The sequence below is a fragment of the Leptinotarsa decemlineata genome, unplaced genomic scaffold (genome assembly GCF_025532065.1).
Source record: "Leptinotarsa decemlineata unplaced genomic scaffold, Ldec_3_MD MMD2_tig00026307_RagTag_RagTag, whole genome shotgun sequence".
Classification (NCBI taxonomy): domain Eukaryota; kingdom Metazoa; phylum Arthropoda; class Insecta; order Coleoptera; family Chrysomelidae; genus Leptinotarsa; species Leptinotarsa decemlineata.
This window is the reverse complement of record NW_027412681.1, coordinates 16,395,699-16,413,388: the sequence shown is the minus strand read 5'-3', so window position 1 is coordinate 16,413,388 and position 17,690 is coordinate 16,395,699. Positions and strand designations below refer to the sequence as shown.

At 36.4% G+C, this 17,690-nt stretch overlaps 1 protein-coding gene across 2 annotated transcripts in view; it reads left to right on the top strand.

Annotated features, from left to right (window-relative positions):
- Positions 1 to 17,690, top strand: part of Nox (NADPH oxidase) — a 439,945-nt gene that overhangs the window by 11,848 nt on the left and 410,407 nt on the right. For both annotated transcript variants that reach the window (XM_074181192.1, XM_074181191.1), the window contains exon 2: positions 2,177 to 2,775. In XM_074181192.1, the coding sequence (XP_074037293.1) occupies positions 2,257 to 2,775 (519 nt within the window). In that variant the 5' untranslated portion in view covers positions 2,177 to 2,256. The remainder of the gene's footprint in view (positions 1 to 2,176; positions 2,776 to 17,690) is intronic.

The window sequence follows — 17,690 nt, the reverse complement described above, 5'->3', positions numbered from 1 at the left end:
CTCATTGAGACACGTATTCGCTCGAATATTCCTGGAGTCTCTCTGATTACCCTGCACGCATCGATGATGCGGTTTCTCAAGTCCTTTACATCGCGAACAGGTGTACGATAAACCAACTGCTGCAAATGACCCCAAATAGAGAAATCGAGAAGATTGAGATCCGTGGATCGAGCGGGCCAGTTCTGTGGTCCTCCTCGACCTATCCACTGATTTGCATATGTTTCAGTTGAATGCTGACGTGCTACTTGACTAAAAGAGGTGGGAGCCCCATCATGCATAACAAACATGTCCCTTCTGACGCCCAAAGGAACTTCCTCCAGCAGTACTGGATGCACTTCTCTCAAAAATTGAACATATGCATCACCATTCAATCGAGGAGGTGGAAAATGAGGCCCAATTGAATCATCCCCAATAACTCCGAGCCACACGTTAAGAGAAAACTGTTCTTGATGATTAGTTTCGACAATAGCGTGAGGGTTTTCATCAGCCCATATGTGGTAATTATGAAACTACATTCGTCTGTGAATCCTATCGTCTTCATAAAGTCACAATTTCTTCTAATCATTTCCAGCATCCAATTGCAAAATTCAAGACGGTTCGGAAAGTCTCGCGGTAACAGTGCCTGTACTCGTTGCAGATGGTAAGGGTATAAGAGTTGTTCCTTTGAAATTCGAAATACCGTCATATGATCAACATTTAGCTGGAAAGCAATCTTTCTAGTACTGGTAGTAGGTTGTTCTTCAATAAAATTAAGTACTGATTTCTCAAGCTGTGGTGTTCGTACTTCTCGATGGGGACCACAATCCTGCGTTCTTTTGTCGAATGAACCATATTCTTGTAATCCTTGATGAAGTCAAGCAAATATTCCATGTGAAGGATGCTGCCGTTGAGGATACATTTCAGCATATCTTCTAGAAGCTTCTTACCCATTCCCCTGCGACAGACCGTAAACGTAATGCATATCAGCCATCTCCTCATTTATGTATGTCATTTTAATAACAAGTGAATCATTAAAGTAACAAATTAAGAACAGAACAACAACACACCATTAGTATTAATTCAATTTCGAAAAGTCAAAAACTGACAGCGTCATACTGATTTCATTGTCACTATCGCTAATAGCGACCTACTAGATAGATTAGTTTCGTATTTTCGTATTTATTCGTATTTATGACGATGTATCTCTGTAGTTGTTCCTAAAATAATTTTTTGCTGCGAACTGGTTTATTTTGGGCAGAAAAACCAGGAGACATTTTCTGTTAAGAATGAAACAAGCTATCGGAATAAAATTTTTAAATGGTAAAAAATAACAAGACAAAAGGTACATTGGAAATAAATTTTAGGGGTTGCGTTTTCCACCGCTCACAACCATGGGGTGAACCAAATGAATTTCTGGCTGTGTGTCTTTTTGGTAGTACAAAACGTCAGGTTAATTTCAATATTGTAATTTTTTTAGCGTTTGTGAAAAAATTGTTATACAAATTTTATTTACCCCCTTTAAGGGGCTGTATCTTAACAAGGGATGCTCCAATGAAATTTCTTTATATGAAAGATCCTATCTTCTTTTCGATGAGGAATCACCTTCTCAAATGTTTTACACTTATTTAGTTACACCCTGTATATTAAGCCATTTGGTAGCTGCGGCCATCTTGAATTTGCATCTTTCTTAAAATGTACTACTATCCTACTAGTCTGCTAGTTGTGAAACAATATGTAATCCGCCATTTTGTAGCTGCGGCTATCTTAGATTTAAAATGATACAGAATTCTTCAAATTTTATCATCATCAAAATAGAATGTGAGTATCAAATATCAGATCGATTTGTCAACAGGAAGTGGGTAAAACTTCAATTAGATCCAAACAAAAAACAAACAGGGAAAGTTAAATTGAACCGTTTGGAGAACAAAAAAAAGGATATAGCTCGAATGTACTGACTGTTTCATCCCATTTGAATTTTTTTATCATTTTACGGCGCATTATTTTACGTATTAATTTTGAAGAAATTTGAAATATATCCACGAAACTTTAGCAAAGATGTAATTTGTTATCACTTTGTTCGATGCTTGTATATCCCAAAAATATATGATGGATATAGTGAGAGATGTAAAAGTTCGTCATAATTTCTTCTCAAACAAGAACGCATTCATAATATTCCTTTTTATGTCTAACTTGAAAGCTTCAACAAAAAACACAGATCTCATCCCATCAAAAGGTACTATCAATGACTAGGATAATATTTTGAAAACCTTTTGGAAAATGTCAATGGCACAACCTCTAGTGGGTACCAGCGTACCACCCATTCCAGAAGAATCTGCCGAATCTACCCCGATAGTTCCCCGGAGAAAATCGAGTACGAAACCCCTTGACATTTCGTCAGTGAAAACAACTTCGAACCCAGAAAATATATCAGATGGAGAAACAGTGATTTCTTGCTCAGAGACTCCTGAACCGAACCCTGCGGAACGCCGCAGAAGTTCGGGAACGCTGGCCAAACTCGTAAAACAAAAAAAAGTGGACGGCACCGTGGGATTTATAAACAATGGGTTTTCGGCGGATGTTTCTGACGCCGCGACGCTCAGTGATGTTCCGAGTAAAGCGTCGGTTGTCGATGAACGGCTTGCCCAACGTCGGAAGTCTTTAGTGCCTATGTCCAGTATGGAGGAGGAGAATTTGAGAGAACGGTTGTATCTGGCTCAGTTGAGACTGTGTACTGATATTGTGAATAAAGAAGCTAAATATACCAGGGATACGTTCAGGAGACTATTTCAATCAAAGGTGAGATTTTTAAATTAAAAAATGTGTCCCAATATACTCATGATTTTATCTAGATCCTTTCACCACTGAGCACTTTAAACATTATCAAACTGTCACCGTTATAAAAGATGAATCACAAGATTAACAAATTATTGCTACCAATATATTTCTTCAATCGCTTGATAATTTTCTATCAACATAATCATTTCATGATTTGAAATGAAATTAAGAATGATTTTGACATATTGAGTTGTTTGCCTTATCTGAAATTGTAGAGAAAACTAAAAATTGCTCTGACCCGTAAAATTTCATTTTGCAAAAGAACTTCTCCAACATAGGTGTCATTATTGTCCTATGGACTCAAGATGTTATTTCCTAATCTCCAATAGGTCTATCATACTTACTTATGATACATGATTTTGAATTTCCTGAGAAGATTAAATCACAAACACACCAACAGTGTCATTTAAATAAAATAAGATAACCTGAAACAGACTATGAACCTAATCGTATGAGTATATCAGAAGAGCAGACATTTCAGAAATTGAGTGTTTACTGCTCATTATGTAAAGTTCATCCGTGTAATTCACTTGAAACCTCTTGAGCGAGTAATTTCCAACAGAAATATGCGACATGAAATTGCCTGCAGAGACGGATCATTCCTGAAATGATGACTTACGAGTTGATGTTCGTGTGAATCTGAAGAGAGTCGTGATAATTCAATTTCTGCTCTCATAATTAAAGTACGACGAATGACGAAATTCATGATGAAATGAGTTGAATGTTTCAAATTTATACAGTGCGTCCACAAAGTAAAGCATCAATGCATTATTAGAAGCTTAACTATAAGCAAAGTTAGAAATTTTAGTCTGAGCAGTATTTTACACGATTTACTTGATGATGGAGCTATTAATGTTGGAAAAATGTATTTTCAACAGGATGGAGCCTCACCTAACAGCAGAACAATAATGAAATATTTTTCAAATATGAACTTAAAACTCTCCAAATGAGGGGTGGACTCCATAAATGGCCTGCAAAATTTTTTTTTATTATTTTATATATGAACTTAATATCAGCTATTTGGCGTCTATCCGTCAAAGATATCAGATTGAGTTGTATTTCGATTTGTAATGGATCTTTGGGATTATTAAAGAATTTTCTATTGATATAGGTGACGAATTTGCTTTGTATAGATTCAAGTCTTTCAATATACGAGATATACAGGGGGTTCCAAATAACTGAAGCAGAACTGAGCTGACTATTTACATAAGCCATGTAAAGTGTACGAACAGAGTTAGTATTACGGAAGTCGTGACAAGTCCTGATCAGAAATCCAAGAGCTTTGTTGGCTTTTTTGCAATATGGGTAATATGCGAGTCAAATAATAGCTTAGAGTCATATAATACTCCTAAGTCCTTGACTTCAGATGTTTTCTTTAGTTGCTGTTTGCTTATGTGATATTGGTGGTGGTAAATATTTTTGTTTCTTGTAAATGTAATAGAGTGGCATTTTTTAAGATTGAAGAATAAAGAGTTTTTCTCGCAGAATTTCACAAGAATATTGATGTCGTTCTGAATGAGGAGTGAATCGTTGGAACATGTCATAGTATGGAATACTTTCAAGTCGTCAGCATACATTAAAAAATCGCAGTTGGAGAAACAACTAGATATATCGTTAATATAAATGTTGAAAAGGAGAGGCCCGAGATGGGAGCCTTGAGGAACTCCGGAAGTGATATTAATGAATCTAGAACTGAATATTCCCAGTTGACTGCCTGAAACCTATTTGTAACATACGACTGAAACCATCTTAGCAGATCACCGTGTATACCGATTTCCGCCAGCTTGTCGAGTAAAGTTGCATGATCTATCTTGTCGAATGCATTGCTAGAATCGGTATAGATTGCATCAACCTGATAGCCTTTATCCATGATCTTTAAGAGATATTTAGTATAAATAAATAAATTGGTTTCAATCGAGCGATGTTTTGTTGATTGAGGATCATTATTGATTGAAGATCAAACATCAAAGTATATATAGTCACAAATGATTGATTCGAAAAGTTTGGAAATTAAGCAGAGTTTCGATATAGGGCGATAGTTATCATATAGTAACTTATTACCACTTTTGAAGATGGGAACTACAAATGCAATTTTCCATATTTTTGGGAAAGAGTCTTCTTTGATAGACTTAGATAGGATATGAGGCATTTTTGAGCGCATTGTTTTCAAAAGCAAGTGAGTATATGGTCCACGCCAGGTGATTTCTGAGGAAGATCCAGTATCTTTTTCAGAATGGTATTTTAAGGGATGTGATAAGGACTGAATGTGAAGCTATCGGTTAATTTATTAGTATCTGGTTGATTCATACCTATTGCTGGGTTAAATGATGAAGCGAAAAACTCTGAAAAAACGTCACATATATTTTGCCCGTGTGTTAAAAGTATTTTGTCTGAATTCTTTATAGCATTAATTGTGGTGTGAGCGCCCTTTTTCGACTTTCCAAACTGCCAGATTTGTTTGGGATCGGAAGTTATTCTGGTTTCTATTTGGTTTATATGGGTGTTGTAGTCGGAGTCAAACAGAAATATTAACCTGCCTCTCGAAAGTTTAGATGTTAAGTAGGCAAGATTATTACGGTACATTCTCCATTTTTTATGACATCTTTTCTTTTCCCTAACAGTCGTTATAGTATGTGCACTAAACCAATGAGGGAATTCAGATTTATGTTCAGCATGTTTCGGTACATTTTTTGTTATGAATGTATCTATGATAGAGTACATTTTGGAAACACTGTCCTCAGTGTTTAAAGGAAAAAATTCGCCATCTCATCATAGTAGAAAATGGAAGTCAGAACTAATAAAATTCACGATATATTTATTTGTTTAAAATATGCATTCTTCTTCGACACGTCATTGTACTGATTCGCTATCTGTTGAGTTCTACAGGAGGAGGAAATTAGAACAGAGAATATCGATAATTAAATTAAAATACACTCGGAATGTGTTCAATTTCGAATTCAAAGTACAAATATTGAAAATTTTTGTAATAATTTCACGCATTTGTAGATACCTTTGGGTTACTACAAAATAAAAAACGGAAGCTACCGTTACTTATCAAGCTATCAAATATGTAAATGGAACCACTTCTCTTCAATCCAATTTCTCGATTTCCTTATGTTAAAAATCTTTAATAAAGGCTGCCGCTCTTTGATTTCGTATCGCCTTATTGAAGTGCCATCAAGACACAAATGGAACGGCATCGCGCGCTACAAATCTTGCTTCCTTAATTAATTGAAGATTTAATGAGAGCTGCAGCAAAAATAATGAATGTAGCTGAAAAACGCGATTAGTAGAATTTCTGGTCGAATAAGAAACGAATCTGAGGTGCTCTTTTTGAAATGACCGTATAAATTGCATCTTCGGGAAGATAAAAACGTCGCTTAAGTACATACTACAGTTTATGTTGGCTGAGATTCGTATATAAGACTGTCGACACATGAAAGAGGCCTCTCGTTAAGTATTTAGCGTATGACTTTCGAGTCAGTGTTACATATTCTGGAATTATACTTGTAGTTTAACTACAATCGGGGATTCAGTGGCGGTAATAATGCTGAGACTGAAATATACGAGTTTGAGGCGCCAATTCACAAGTGATCCAATTAAGGACATATCGAAATCCTTTATTAAATACTGTACACTTTATATAAGTGTGGTGATTTTTTCAGAGTTATTTCAAAGGGTGACTATGATGTAATACTTGCCGTTGAGACACGGCTGCAAGAGGGGGTACTAGATGGTGAAATAGTAGATTGCGATATATTTAATATAATCAGAGCCAGTAGAGATCTCGAACTCACAAATAAATCAATGGGTGGTGGGGTTCTGATAGCTGCGAGAAAAAAATAATATAAAATTTTGAAGGTTCAAAAAAACAGTACAACTTTTGAAGCAGTTATAATGGAAATCAAGGTGAGTGGAGTGAAATATACTTTATGTGGCCTTTATGTTTCTCCGGGATGCTCTTATCGCGTATATGAGTCGATGTTTGAATCATGAAGATATATATATATATATATATATATATATATATATATATATATATATATATATATATATATATATATATCATCCTTCCTTGAGTATATCAACTGATGATGATTTTGAAAATAAACCTGTTAAAAATACTCCTAAAGTATTTCTATACAATTTTAAAAATTTTTATTCTGAAGTTATGACTCACTGTATTAGGAAAGCTAACTGGAGTAAAATTTTAGGTGAAAAAGTTGATTGAAACAGAGCTTTAGGTGAATTCTATAACGTTTGGAATGAAACAGTTGAAGTTTGAGTACCTAAGTACACAGTATATGTAGGTAAAAACGGTTTCCAATATGGTTTACAAAAGAGATCGAAGATCACTTGAAAGAGAAGGTTAGATATAAAAGATTACGATTTTCTTCTGATTTCTATAATGACAGATATAAAAATTTGAGAAAAACTGTTCGGAATCTAATATGATTGGAAGAAGAAAAATTTTTCATAAACCTTGAACAAAATTTAACAGAAAACATGGCATATTTTTGGAATCACGTGTGTTTCCTTCTGCATGAAAAACATCGATAGTACCTCCAATTTTCAAATCTGGCAATAAAACGTCTATTGAAAATTATAGGCCAATATCTATTATGTGTGCCCCAGCTAAAATATTTGAACAAATTGTATACAAAAGATTATATCAGTTTGTTGAAAAGTATATCAGCAAAACGGTTTTGTAAGAAATAAATCTATATAGTCAAACTTGACTACAAATCTCAACTGGATACTATCTATACAGACTTTCAAAAAGCTTTCGATGAAGTAGATCATGACATTTTATTATGGAAGTTGAGTCGTTATGGGATAACTGAAAATACTCTCAAATTGTTAAAATGTTATTTGGAAAACAGATATTCATTTGTTAAATATCATGGTTCATATTCCAAAAAGTTTGAGGTTATGCCTGGAGTTCCACAGGGGTTCAATTCAGGTCCCTTATTTTTTGTTATTTTTATGAATGATTTGCCAGGAGTGTTGGAATCCTCAGAGTGTCTAATGTTTGCCGATTACCTAAAAATTTATAAACAAGTACAAACAGTGAAGGACTGGGTAATGCTACGAAAAAATCTGGACTGGGTTTATGAGTGGAGTTGTGAGAATAAATTATTTTTCAATGTTGATAAACGTTCAGTAATGTCAGTTACATGCAAGAAAGACCCTATTCTCTTCAGTTACAAACTGAATAGGGTCGGTCCCTTTCGAAAGAAACAGAAATAAAAGACCTAGGAATTACGTAAAATAATACATTATCATTCAGGACTCACATAAGAAATATTACAAGAAATGCAAATAAAATGTTACGGTTCATCATCAGGCAAACTAGAAATTTCATCAATATTCATTCGATCAAATTACTGTAGTAGAAGTAAATTGGAAATTGGATCAAATATATAGTTTGGCGAGTATCACTCCAGATTATATGAATTGGAAAAACTTCAGAACAAATTTTTAAGATATCTTCACTTCAAAAAATATCACGTATGACCAGACTACCGTTCAGTGAGAACATCTCATTTGAGGAATGAATTCAAGATACAGTCTCTTCAAAATAGGCGCAAAATATGTGTTATGTCATTTTTCCACCGGCTGCTCAATAGTAAACTAAAATCACCTCATTTATTATCATTAGTTGATTTTGACGTTACAAGAACAAGATCAAATACGATGTTCTATATAAAGAGTTTCACAAATGAACTGAATGTTATAATCGATATAGATTGAACAGATTCTCTAGAAAATTTAGAGAAAAAAGTCTTGGTTATACAGCTAGTGGTGATCATCACACTTATCAGTCGACCCCGTCAGTAGTGTAAAATATTGTATGTAATGAGGTCATCCTTGTAATAAGACCTATGTGGTCTGTTAGGGTGGATAAATAAATGAATAAATAAATAAATATATAAAAAATATGAATCTTGGTCATATAATGCAGAGTTGGTACCATTATATTATCGTACCTATCTTGACCTTTTTTATTCATTCTCATTTCCTGATTTTTTCAGCAGGATAATAGAACGTAAAAAAAGTATAGGTATTCTATTCTTCGAATGAATCTCCACAAGATAACGTATAAAATGCTCTCGGTGAAATCAAACGGACTGTGTCAGTAGAACAGTTTTATTAGCTATTGCCCCCTGACTTCATTCGCGAGGACTTAAAGTTTTTGGGTCTTCCCAGAACAGCAAATTGATTGTACAGCAATTGCCTTTTTAACCGAAGTTTCAGTCAAATCAACTGAACAGTATTCATGATTCACTGAACCGATTTTAATAAATCGAAATTTAGATATAAGCCTTCAACAACACCTTATTGAACACTGCAAAATTAGTTGAGCCGTTCGTGAGACTAGCGCTCCCAGAAAAAAACAACATGTTATTGATAAAATGAAGTCGCATATTGATTTTTGTCTCTGAAACGATGTTGTATATTTAGAAATAATGACTTACTAAAATACAACTCTTTTCAGATCACAAATAGTAAAGCAACTGGTCCATAGTGATACTTATCTCGCATTTTTTGGTCAGGTAGAACTCGAAATGTTTTTCAACAATATTTATGAATAAAGGAAAATGCCTACATAGCGCGGTTGCATTTCGAAGTTAAAATGATAGATATTCTATTAGTACCATCAAGTTATTTGAGATGAGCTGTTAAAATTCATCTAGTGAAAAGCTTTAAAAAAATGAATTATCCTCAGGGGATTGTTCAGCGAGATTATTTGATGGAGTTTTTTCTGAGAATCCGTTCTTGAACAGTGAAGTTCGAGGTGTACTGAGTTAAACCTCAAAACGATGAGCAGCCACAGTTCGTCGCGTATTTCTAACATGTGAAATTGGTGGAATCAAATGTGCCTAATCACTTGAACACCTCCCGTGAAAGTATCTATAAAAGAATGACAAATCTTCAACCTTCCTTCGATGTTATAGACTATTAAGGTTGCAAGGTATGTTCGTGTCGCCAATCAGGCGGATGGCTCTTTTCTGGATGGAATCCAGCAGCTTCAGGGTATGCATAGGGGCGGAGCTCCATACATGAGAACAATACTCCAACCACTCATGCTGCCGAAATGTTAGGATGCAGTTTCAAACTACGACGGCTTTCAAACCCTAATGAAGATAGTAACCTCGGCCGCGAAAGTCCTAACCAATTTATCATGTTTATCTCTCAGGGATAACCCAAAGTAACCATTTTCCATCCTTTACATTTTTACGAAGCGATCTTGGGCAATACAGCCTCAACCCTTATATCCAATAAAGTACCTTAAATACATTGTGCATTTAATATTGATAAATATGGCCTTTCACAGCATGTAATTCAAATGAATATTTTCAAAGATACTACAGATTTAAAATGCAGGGATATAGGGGTTGCGGCGGTACCGGCCGAGAAGCCGGCGACGCGTGCCTATTAACAGTGCGTCGAAGACCACGCTTCACCATACAGTACTTTATGATTAGCAGCGATCGCATGAGTTTATATGTATATTTAGTATCAACATTGCACCCGTGCGAAGCCAGGGCAGGTCGCTGGTACCAGCTAAAATATTTCTTGAAACTGCATCCCTCAGAAATGAAATTAAAATTATTTTCTGATCCCAAATATGATTCCCTGAAAGGAAGATGTAGAAGTTGAGAAGATTTTAAATTGACACCCTGTATATTTGAAACTAGGTTAAAGAATGATTTTGATTATGCAGAAAGTATGGGCAAAATAGTTGACGTGTCAAAATAGAGTTATAAATTTCATTTGGCGCTCTCTTTCTGTAAGTTATAGCCGACATAATAGAATAATGGTACTATACAGATATTTTCCAAATATATTGCTGTCTAACTTCGTATTCATAAAAATGGGGAACTATCTACCCACATTTCGCTTCCATCTCGAATAGTTTACGACGTCTACAACGTGGACAAGAAAACTTGCAGCAAAACTATGTATGTTTTCATTTGTAAATCGTAAATCCGAGTGCTGTACCACACAAACTCCAGTCCGTACATAGAAGGATCACGTTAAATCCATGTATTAAGAATATGTAATGATGAATTAATTCGCCGATTACCATCAGCAGAAAGATAAATATTTCTCCTTGAAGAGTGATGATCTGATGATTACGTACAAATTAATACAAATAACGCGTGATTCGCTATGCTCGTGAGTGCCGCGAAAGATTCCAATGATTCTGATTTTTCTGTTTATTGTAATTTTGCCCTTCACTTCATTGACATTGAAGCGGATGTGCATTTTTTGCTCGAGCTCTTCGGTGTCCATGTCAAGAAATTGAGAAAACGAATTGAATATGTTACCTCTGAAAATGTATCTAAGTTGATTTGAGCTTGTCGCTCATTTGTCCGGCACAGCACAGCACGGCGCTGTCAGTCGCCTGATGGCGAGGGGTAGTAGCATCGCCTACTTGTCCAGCTAAAACCAGCATACCTACTGAAGGTGATGTTTGTTCAATTTCAAGGGAATTTTAGTTGACATCGTGCGGTGACAGAAACATGTCTATCACTGCCGAAGGAGTCGTCATTATAGTGGACGCATTATTGAATGTAGCTGAAAATAGTCGAATAGTCACAAAAAAGAAGATTGTGGGTCCATCCCATCAATCAAAGGAGGGAAATCTGAGAGAGTTTCATCATCTTTTCAATGACCTGAAAGAAGGCGAGTAGAAATTTTTCCAGTATTTCCAAATGACTCCAGGCAAATTTTCAAAACTTCTGAATATTCTAGAGCCTGCCTTAACAAGTAACTCAATTTTTTCTCGTCCATTTCCATAGGTACCGTTTGAGATTGTGCTGTTAACTGATGGAATAGCAAAACAGAGAGACAGAAACTTTCCAGGCACGTTTAGATAAGTTGATGCTGGCAAGCGCTTGCCGGCGACGCGCTCACTTGCATGTATCGTTACTCTAGTTGCACACACACCGATTTTGGACGGCCAGTATGAAATCGGCCGATATTTTATTAGTAGCGGGTGCTTGCACACTCATCGGATTTTTATCGGTCAAACAATCAGTTGCTTTGTTGTCGAAATTAGCACGCACTACCAAAACGAAGTTTTGGTAGTGCGTGTAATTACAATTACACTACCAAAACGAAGTTTTGGTAGTGCGTGCAAGAGTGTATGCAAGAGTGTATTTAGTCATGTACGCCACTACTTCCCGGTACTGCCGGCGATACAGTGGCAGTGGACGGCTGCTCACCCGTATTTTACCGTCGTCGATCACCGGTCGGCGTGTGTGCCAGGTCCCGTTCCCACATGTGGTTCACTATTGAAATTTGGACGACCGGTACAAAGTCGGCCATCCAAAATCGGTGTGTGCAACTAGCGTTACGTAACTACAATTACACCGAGCATTCGAGACTGGAATGGACGGTAAAAAAGCGGTTAGTATGTGCAAGAGTGTAATTAGTCATGTACGCCACTACTTCCCGGTATTGCCTTCAATGGACGACTGCTCACCTGTATGCATACTGGCGACGATCACCGGTCGGCGTGTGTGCCAGGTCCCGTTCCCACATGTGGTTAACTATCAGAATTTGGACGACCGGTTCCAAAGTCGGCCGTTCAAAATCGGTGTGTGTGTAACTAGCGTTATTTGATTTTATACCGGTCGTCCAAATTCCAATAGTGAACCACATGTGGGTACGGGACCTGGCACACATGCCTACCGCTAAATGCACACACACCGATTTTGGACGGACGATTTTATACCGGTCGTCCAAATTCCAATAGTGAACCACATGTGGGACTGGGACCTGGCACACACGCCGACCGGTGATCGGCGTCGATTACCGGTAGGCATGTGTGCCAGGTCCCGTTTCCATATATTTCCGAATGACTCCAGGCAAATTTTCACTCTCAATGATATCCAAGCTAATATTCAACACTTACTGCAAGCGATTTTGGGGTTGAGGATTAGCCAGTTTGCTGCCATCTCTATTATTGCCTAGATAAGTTTTGTATCTGTATCTGTAGAGTAGGGAGGGTAAGGTAAGCCCACAGCACTTAGGCCACATGTGACCCATTGTACATCCTCCCGAAGAGTTGTCCTCCTAGGTCATCGTCCATCGTGTCCTTTCCAGGAAGGTGGACAGGTAACTGGGAGACATCTATTTTATATCAGCAGGTGTAGGCCAAAACTCGCCGAACACACACTCTCTTATTGACGATAACTCCGGGCACTCGCATAGGACATGCCTGACAGTCTCATCTTCCTGTTCCACCATATTATGGAGGTGTTTCCTTAGTTGACAGTGGCCAGTTAGAAAGATATTTCTTCGGCGCCAGCTTCCTAGGGTTGCCCAAGGTGATCCTGGCAAGATTGCATCCTTTGATTCCATTCCATCTCTTTAGGGATTGAGCATGGGTGTAACATTTGGCTAGGTCCGCAATTGTCGAAGACATCAGGTGGTAGGTGCCACTGGGTCGCCTAGATGAGTTGTGAATCATTTGAAAAAAAATGTAAAATGAAGGAAGGACTGCGAAATCTATAAATGAAAAAATATAATTTTTGTAAGCCTTTGGACAACAAAGAAATGAATTCTGTAGAAAAAATAGCATACATATATAAGCAGAAATATCAGATTGGATTCATTTCAAATATTTGAATGATGCAGGGTTCTGTCAGAAATCGGAAAATCAACAGGAGTAGTTAAGGTGCTTCCACATTCTACATTATCCAGAGTACTACTCTGATGAAATCTAGGAAATCATAAAACACAATGATTTTTCAAATCCATTACCGCAACTTGTCCGTCTGGAAATTCATATATTCAAGGATCTCGCAAATATCAACAGGCAGACAGTCTGTTGAACTATGGCACAGTTGCTAATTCAAGAGAACTGCTGAACGATACGCTGACGACACTTTATTGTATAGAACCATCATTATCAATTTGTAAACGTGTCGAAGTATTGTTGTCTCTTTGAGTTATTGGAAGATAGACCGCATCGTTTTTTTATGTTTTAGAAGTAGGATCTGCGGGGGTTTTCCAGTGGCTATGAACATGTCGTATCCCAACAGGTGGCCAATCAGTTTTTTGTTTTTCTCATCATTATTCATTTGTATTAGACTTCTTTCTTCTCCAATTTCTTTCATTCCAGTAACACTGCCAGTAAAACAACTCCGTTGTTGTTTTTTGCATCATTGTTTCAGTCTCTATGCTATTCGGCTCCAGTCATTTTTATATTCTCTTCCACTTTATTTTCCAATTTGATAACTTTTCATTGTCACGTTCATATGTTCACGGTTTTCTGGGGTCCAATGGATTTCTTCCGTTCAGATGGTGCGTGTTGAAGACATTGTCTTTTCACTTGTCTTTCTGGATTATCTTCCCTCTGTTCTCCAATTTTTTCGTTTCTATTATAGATGATTCTAAATTCAACCTAATCAATCTGAAATTCAATCTCTCAATCTCAGTGTCACTTTGACCTGTGTTTCAGTATTGTCACTGTTCAAGATGAAAAATATTACAAACTCAAATATTGAAACAATCAACAATGAGTTATTTTGAGAATGTATCGATCGACGCCGCCACGTCAATAAAATCTTGAGAAATTTATTTGTTTGTTCATGAAATTCTGAATAATTCATGACCACGATACTTTTGAAATAATATTTATATTACAACTCATGAAGATTTCAAGTAATTAATTATATTGACAATATGTGTTGTACATCTTTATTTTTACTTCAATCAACATTCAAACGAATCTGTTACCCAACTAACTGTTTTACTAATTGTACAATTACTATGATGAGTTTTTGTAATCACTTTTTAGCGGTTAGATGTTAAAACACCACTGAAATGAATGTTTGGATCCGTATATTGAGAATTACCTATTTTGGTTGTCTGGAATATATTACCACATTTTCTGAACAAATACGAATACCATATGTTGTTAAGGATGCAGATTTGTATCGAAACAATAAATCTAATTATGTGCGGTAATTCTTGAAATACTTTTTTCGATTTTCAATATTGAACAATCGAAAGTTGTCGAATTTAAATAAAATGAAAAACTAGATATGACGGTGATTCAGAACACCTAATATGGACCAAATTCGCTGATGGCTTCCAGCTGCATCCAAGGCCACCCAAAAATAGACAAAAAGTATAATTGAAAATGAATAGGTTTTGAAGTAATAGAATAAAAAATCCACCACTATTCTCTGGCTAGAATTATTCATTAATGAAAAAACAAAATTCAGAAAGAAAACTAATTGTCGAACAAGTGAAATAGTGGAAGTCAATAAATTTTAGATAACAACATTTAGAAAACATTGAAAGGAAAACGAAACTGGGACTTTTAATCAGCAAGCAAGTTAGTCAATAATGAAGGTTTGTCAATATTTCAAATCATCTAACGGAACAATTTGTTCAGGCCAGTCTCAACTCCTTACACTGTAGGTATATGGACTAATACCTATCAGAAAACAATTACTCCCCTGGGTAATACCATGAAGGGCGTTGGATTATATCTGACAGATGTCAGTGCAGGATTCACTCAAGTTATTCCTACATATGCTTTGGCGATACAACTGCCGCAATAGATTTTCAATTAAAACATAAAGTCGATAATTTCCGATATTTGAAAATCAAATTCCTTCAGAGTATCATTCCTCGAACTAGGCTGAAGCGGACAACAAACAACAGATGTGTCATCGCCCCATCTACCTGTGAACGAGTTAACCAACCGCATATCCGAAATTTGCCCAATTCCTCGTATAAGGAAAAAACTTCACGTATAGTCAGTGGGCATACTTGAAGACTGGCTATGAGTCAAATCATCTAAAGGAACAATTTGTTAAGGGCAGTCTCAATTACCAACTACCTACCTACAGTGTAGGGAATTGAGACTGGCCTGAACTAATTGTTCCTTCAGAATAGTGGTTAGCAAGTAGTTTTAGGTGAAGTCCGGTAACTGTGGGAAAATTTTGACGAGGTCCAGAAAAAACACTTGATACAAATTAAGTGCTACCTATGTATTATTTTGGTTTCAAATCAAATTCTGAATTATAAAACAAAAGACCTAAAATTAATGTGAGAAATTGCACCGACGGTCATGAGCCAGTTTTTATAGTTTGGTTCTCGATAGGAACAGCAAATTCGAAGTTTGTTTTGTATGTGGCCGTCCGTTAATCTCGACGATATTTGTTTTTCAAAAAATTATTCTTTGAGAAAGATGTTTCACATACATATGTCGAGCCAAACATAGTGGCCAAATTTATAGTTAGTTTCTTGCAATTTTCACATTTTTCTGGAACATGTTCAGTCCAAAATTCTCCAGTGGATATCATTTTATATATTTGCAAAGACACATATTCTTGAAAATCAATTATCTTCATTTGAATTGATGCCTTTGGCAGCCACATATATCCATTCTGCTGCTACATCAACTTCAAATGACGATTTAAGAAACGGTGATACCTTTCCCATCTCTGCAAAGTCTTGGAATCTTGTAGCAAATTCGTTCCTGAGATCGGCCAGAAATTTTACAAACACTGCTTTGTCTTCTTCAGAGTTCTTTTTATAATAAAGAATTGTCGGAATATAAATGAATTCTTGTCTTGCAATGTTTTTTTCAAAAATATCCAGCTTGCGTCGAAAAGCAGACACGTTTTGTCAGATCACATATTAATTTTCCATTTTTTTGTGATTCTGTGTTGAGCGCATTCGAATATTTCAAAATGTCTTTTGAAAAGCCACGACTAGCATATTACGCTTGTTTGTGCTTCCTGGTTCCCTCCGTAGCTAAGTTTTGCAAGAAGGAGGTTACCTCATCTTTTATCAGCCAGAAACTTTCAATAACTTGATTTTTACTCATCCAACTTTTGTCGTGTTGCAGTAAGTCAGGATACGCTGTCAGAAAAAACTCTTTGAAATGTTGGTGCTGAGGAGCAGAATGAGATCTCATAAAATTAATCAACTTGTCTACTACACCTTTTTCTTTGCCAATAATTGCTGGAGTCCCGCCAGTTGAGAGCGGCACCATTTTATCTTAACTGGTGTTAGATTCAGTAAAAAATCAATGACCTTGAATGAATCTTCTCCTCGATTGTAACACTCCAACGACAATATTGCTAGCAACTATTCCCTGAAATTCTGACAGTCAATATCAAGAAAGACATTTATTCATCATCAGCAATGTCACATGATTCATCAAGTGCTATGGCTTAGCAATGTGCCTTTTACAGAAGTTCAAGAAGAGTGTTTTCAATATCAACAGCAAAAATTTCTGTTTTTCGTGTATTACTTCTCGCTGATAATGGAATACTTTGGAATGCAGTGACATCTTTTTTTCTTCAAAAAGTACCGTGACCACTTCTAACATGCATTTTTTCACCATCTCAAATTCTGAAAATGGTTTCTGCTGTTTATTAAGCGTCCAGCATACACATAGCGCTGCTTCTGTGGATTTTTCTGGCTCGCTTATGCAACGAACTAGTAATTTTGTGTTTTTTTTTGTGAGAACTAAAAGTGAAGTTTTTCTTTACGAGCTGTACTGTCAAGAGGAACATTTTGATGGGATTGCTGATAAGTTGTTTCGTAGTGTCGCTTAAAATTACCTTCCCTAACAATAGCGACAGTTTTATTGCATATAAGGCACACTGGAACCGCTTGAGGCCCATTAGGCAGCGTTAAACAATATTGTTCAGTCCATTCTGTCAGAAACCTCCTATTTTCATTGTCCACTTCACGTTTAGAATCCATATTAGCATAGGTATGAAAATATTATGAAAACGCGTAAAATCACAAAACAAATGAATGGTTGCTCCGCGGTTTGCGCTACGACTGACACTCTGCTTCCCCCGCCCACACGCGCGCAAACTAATAAA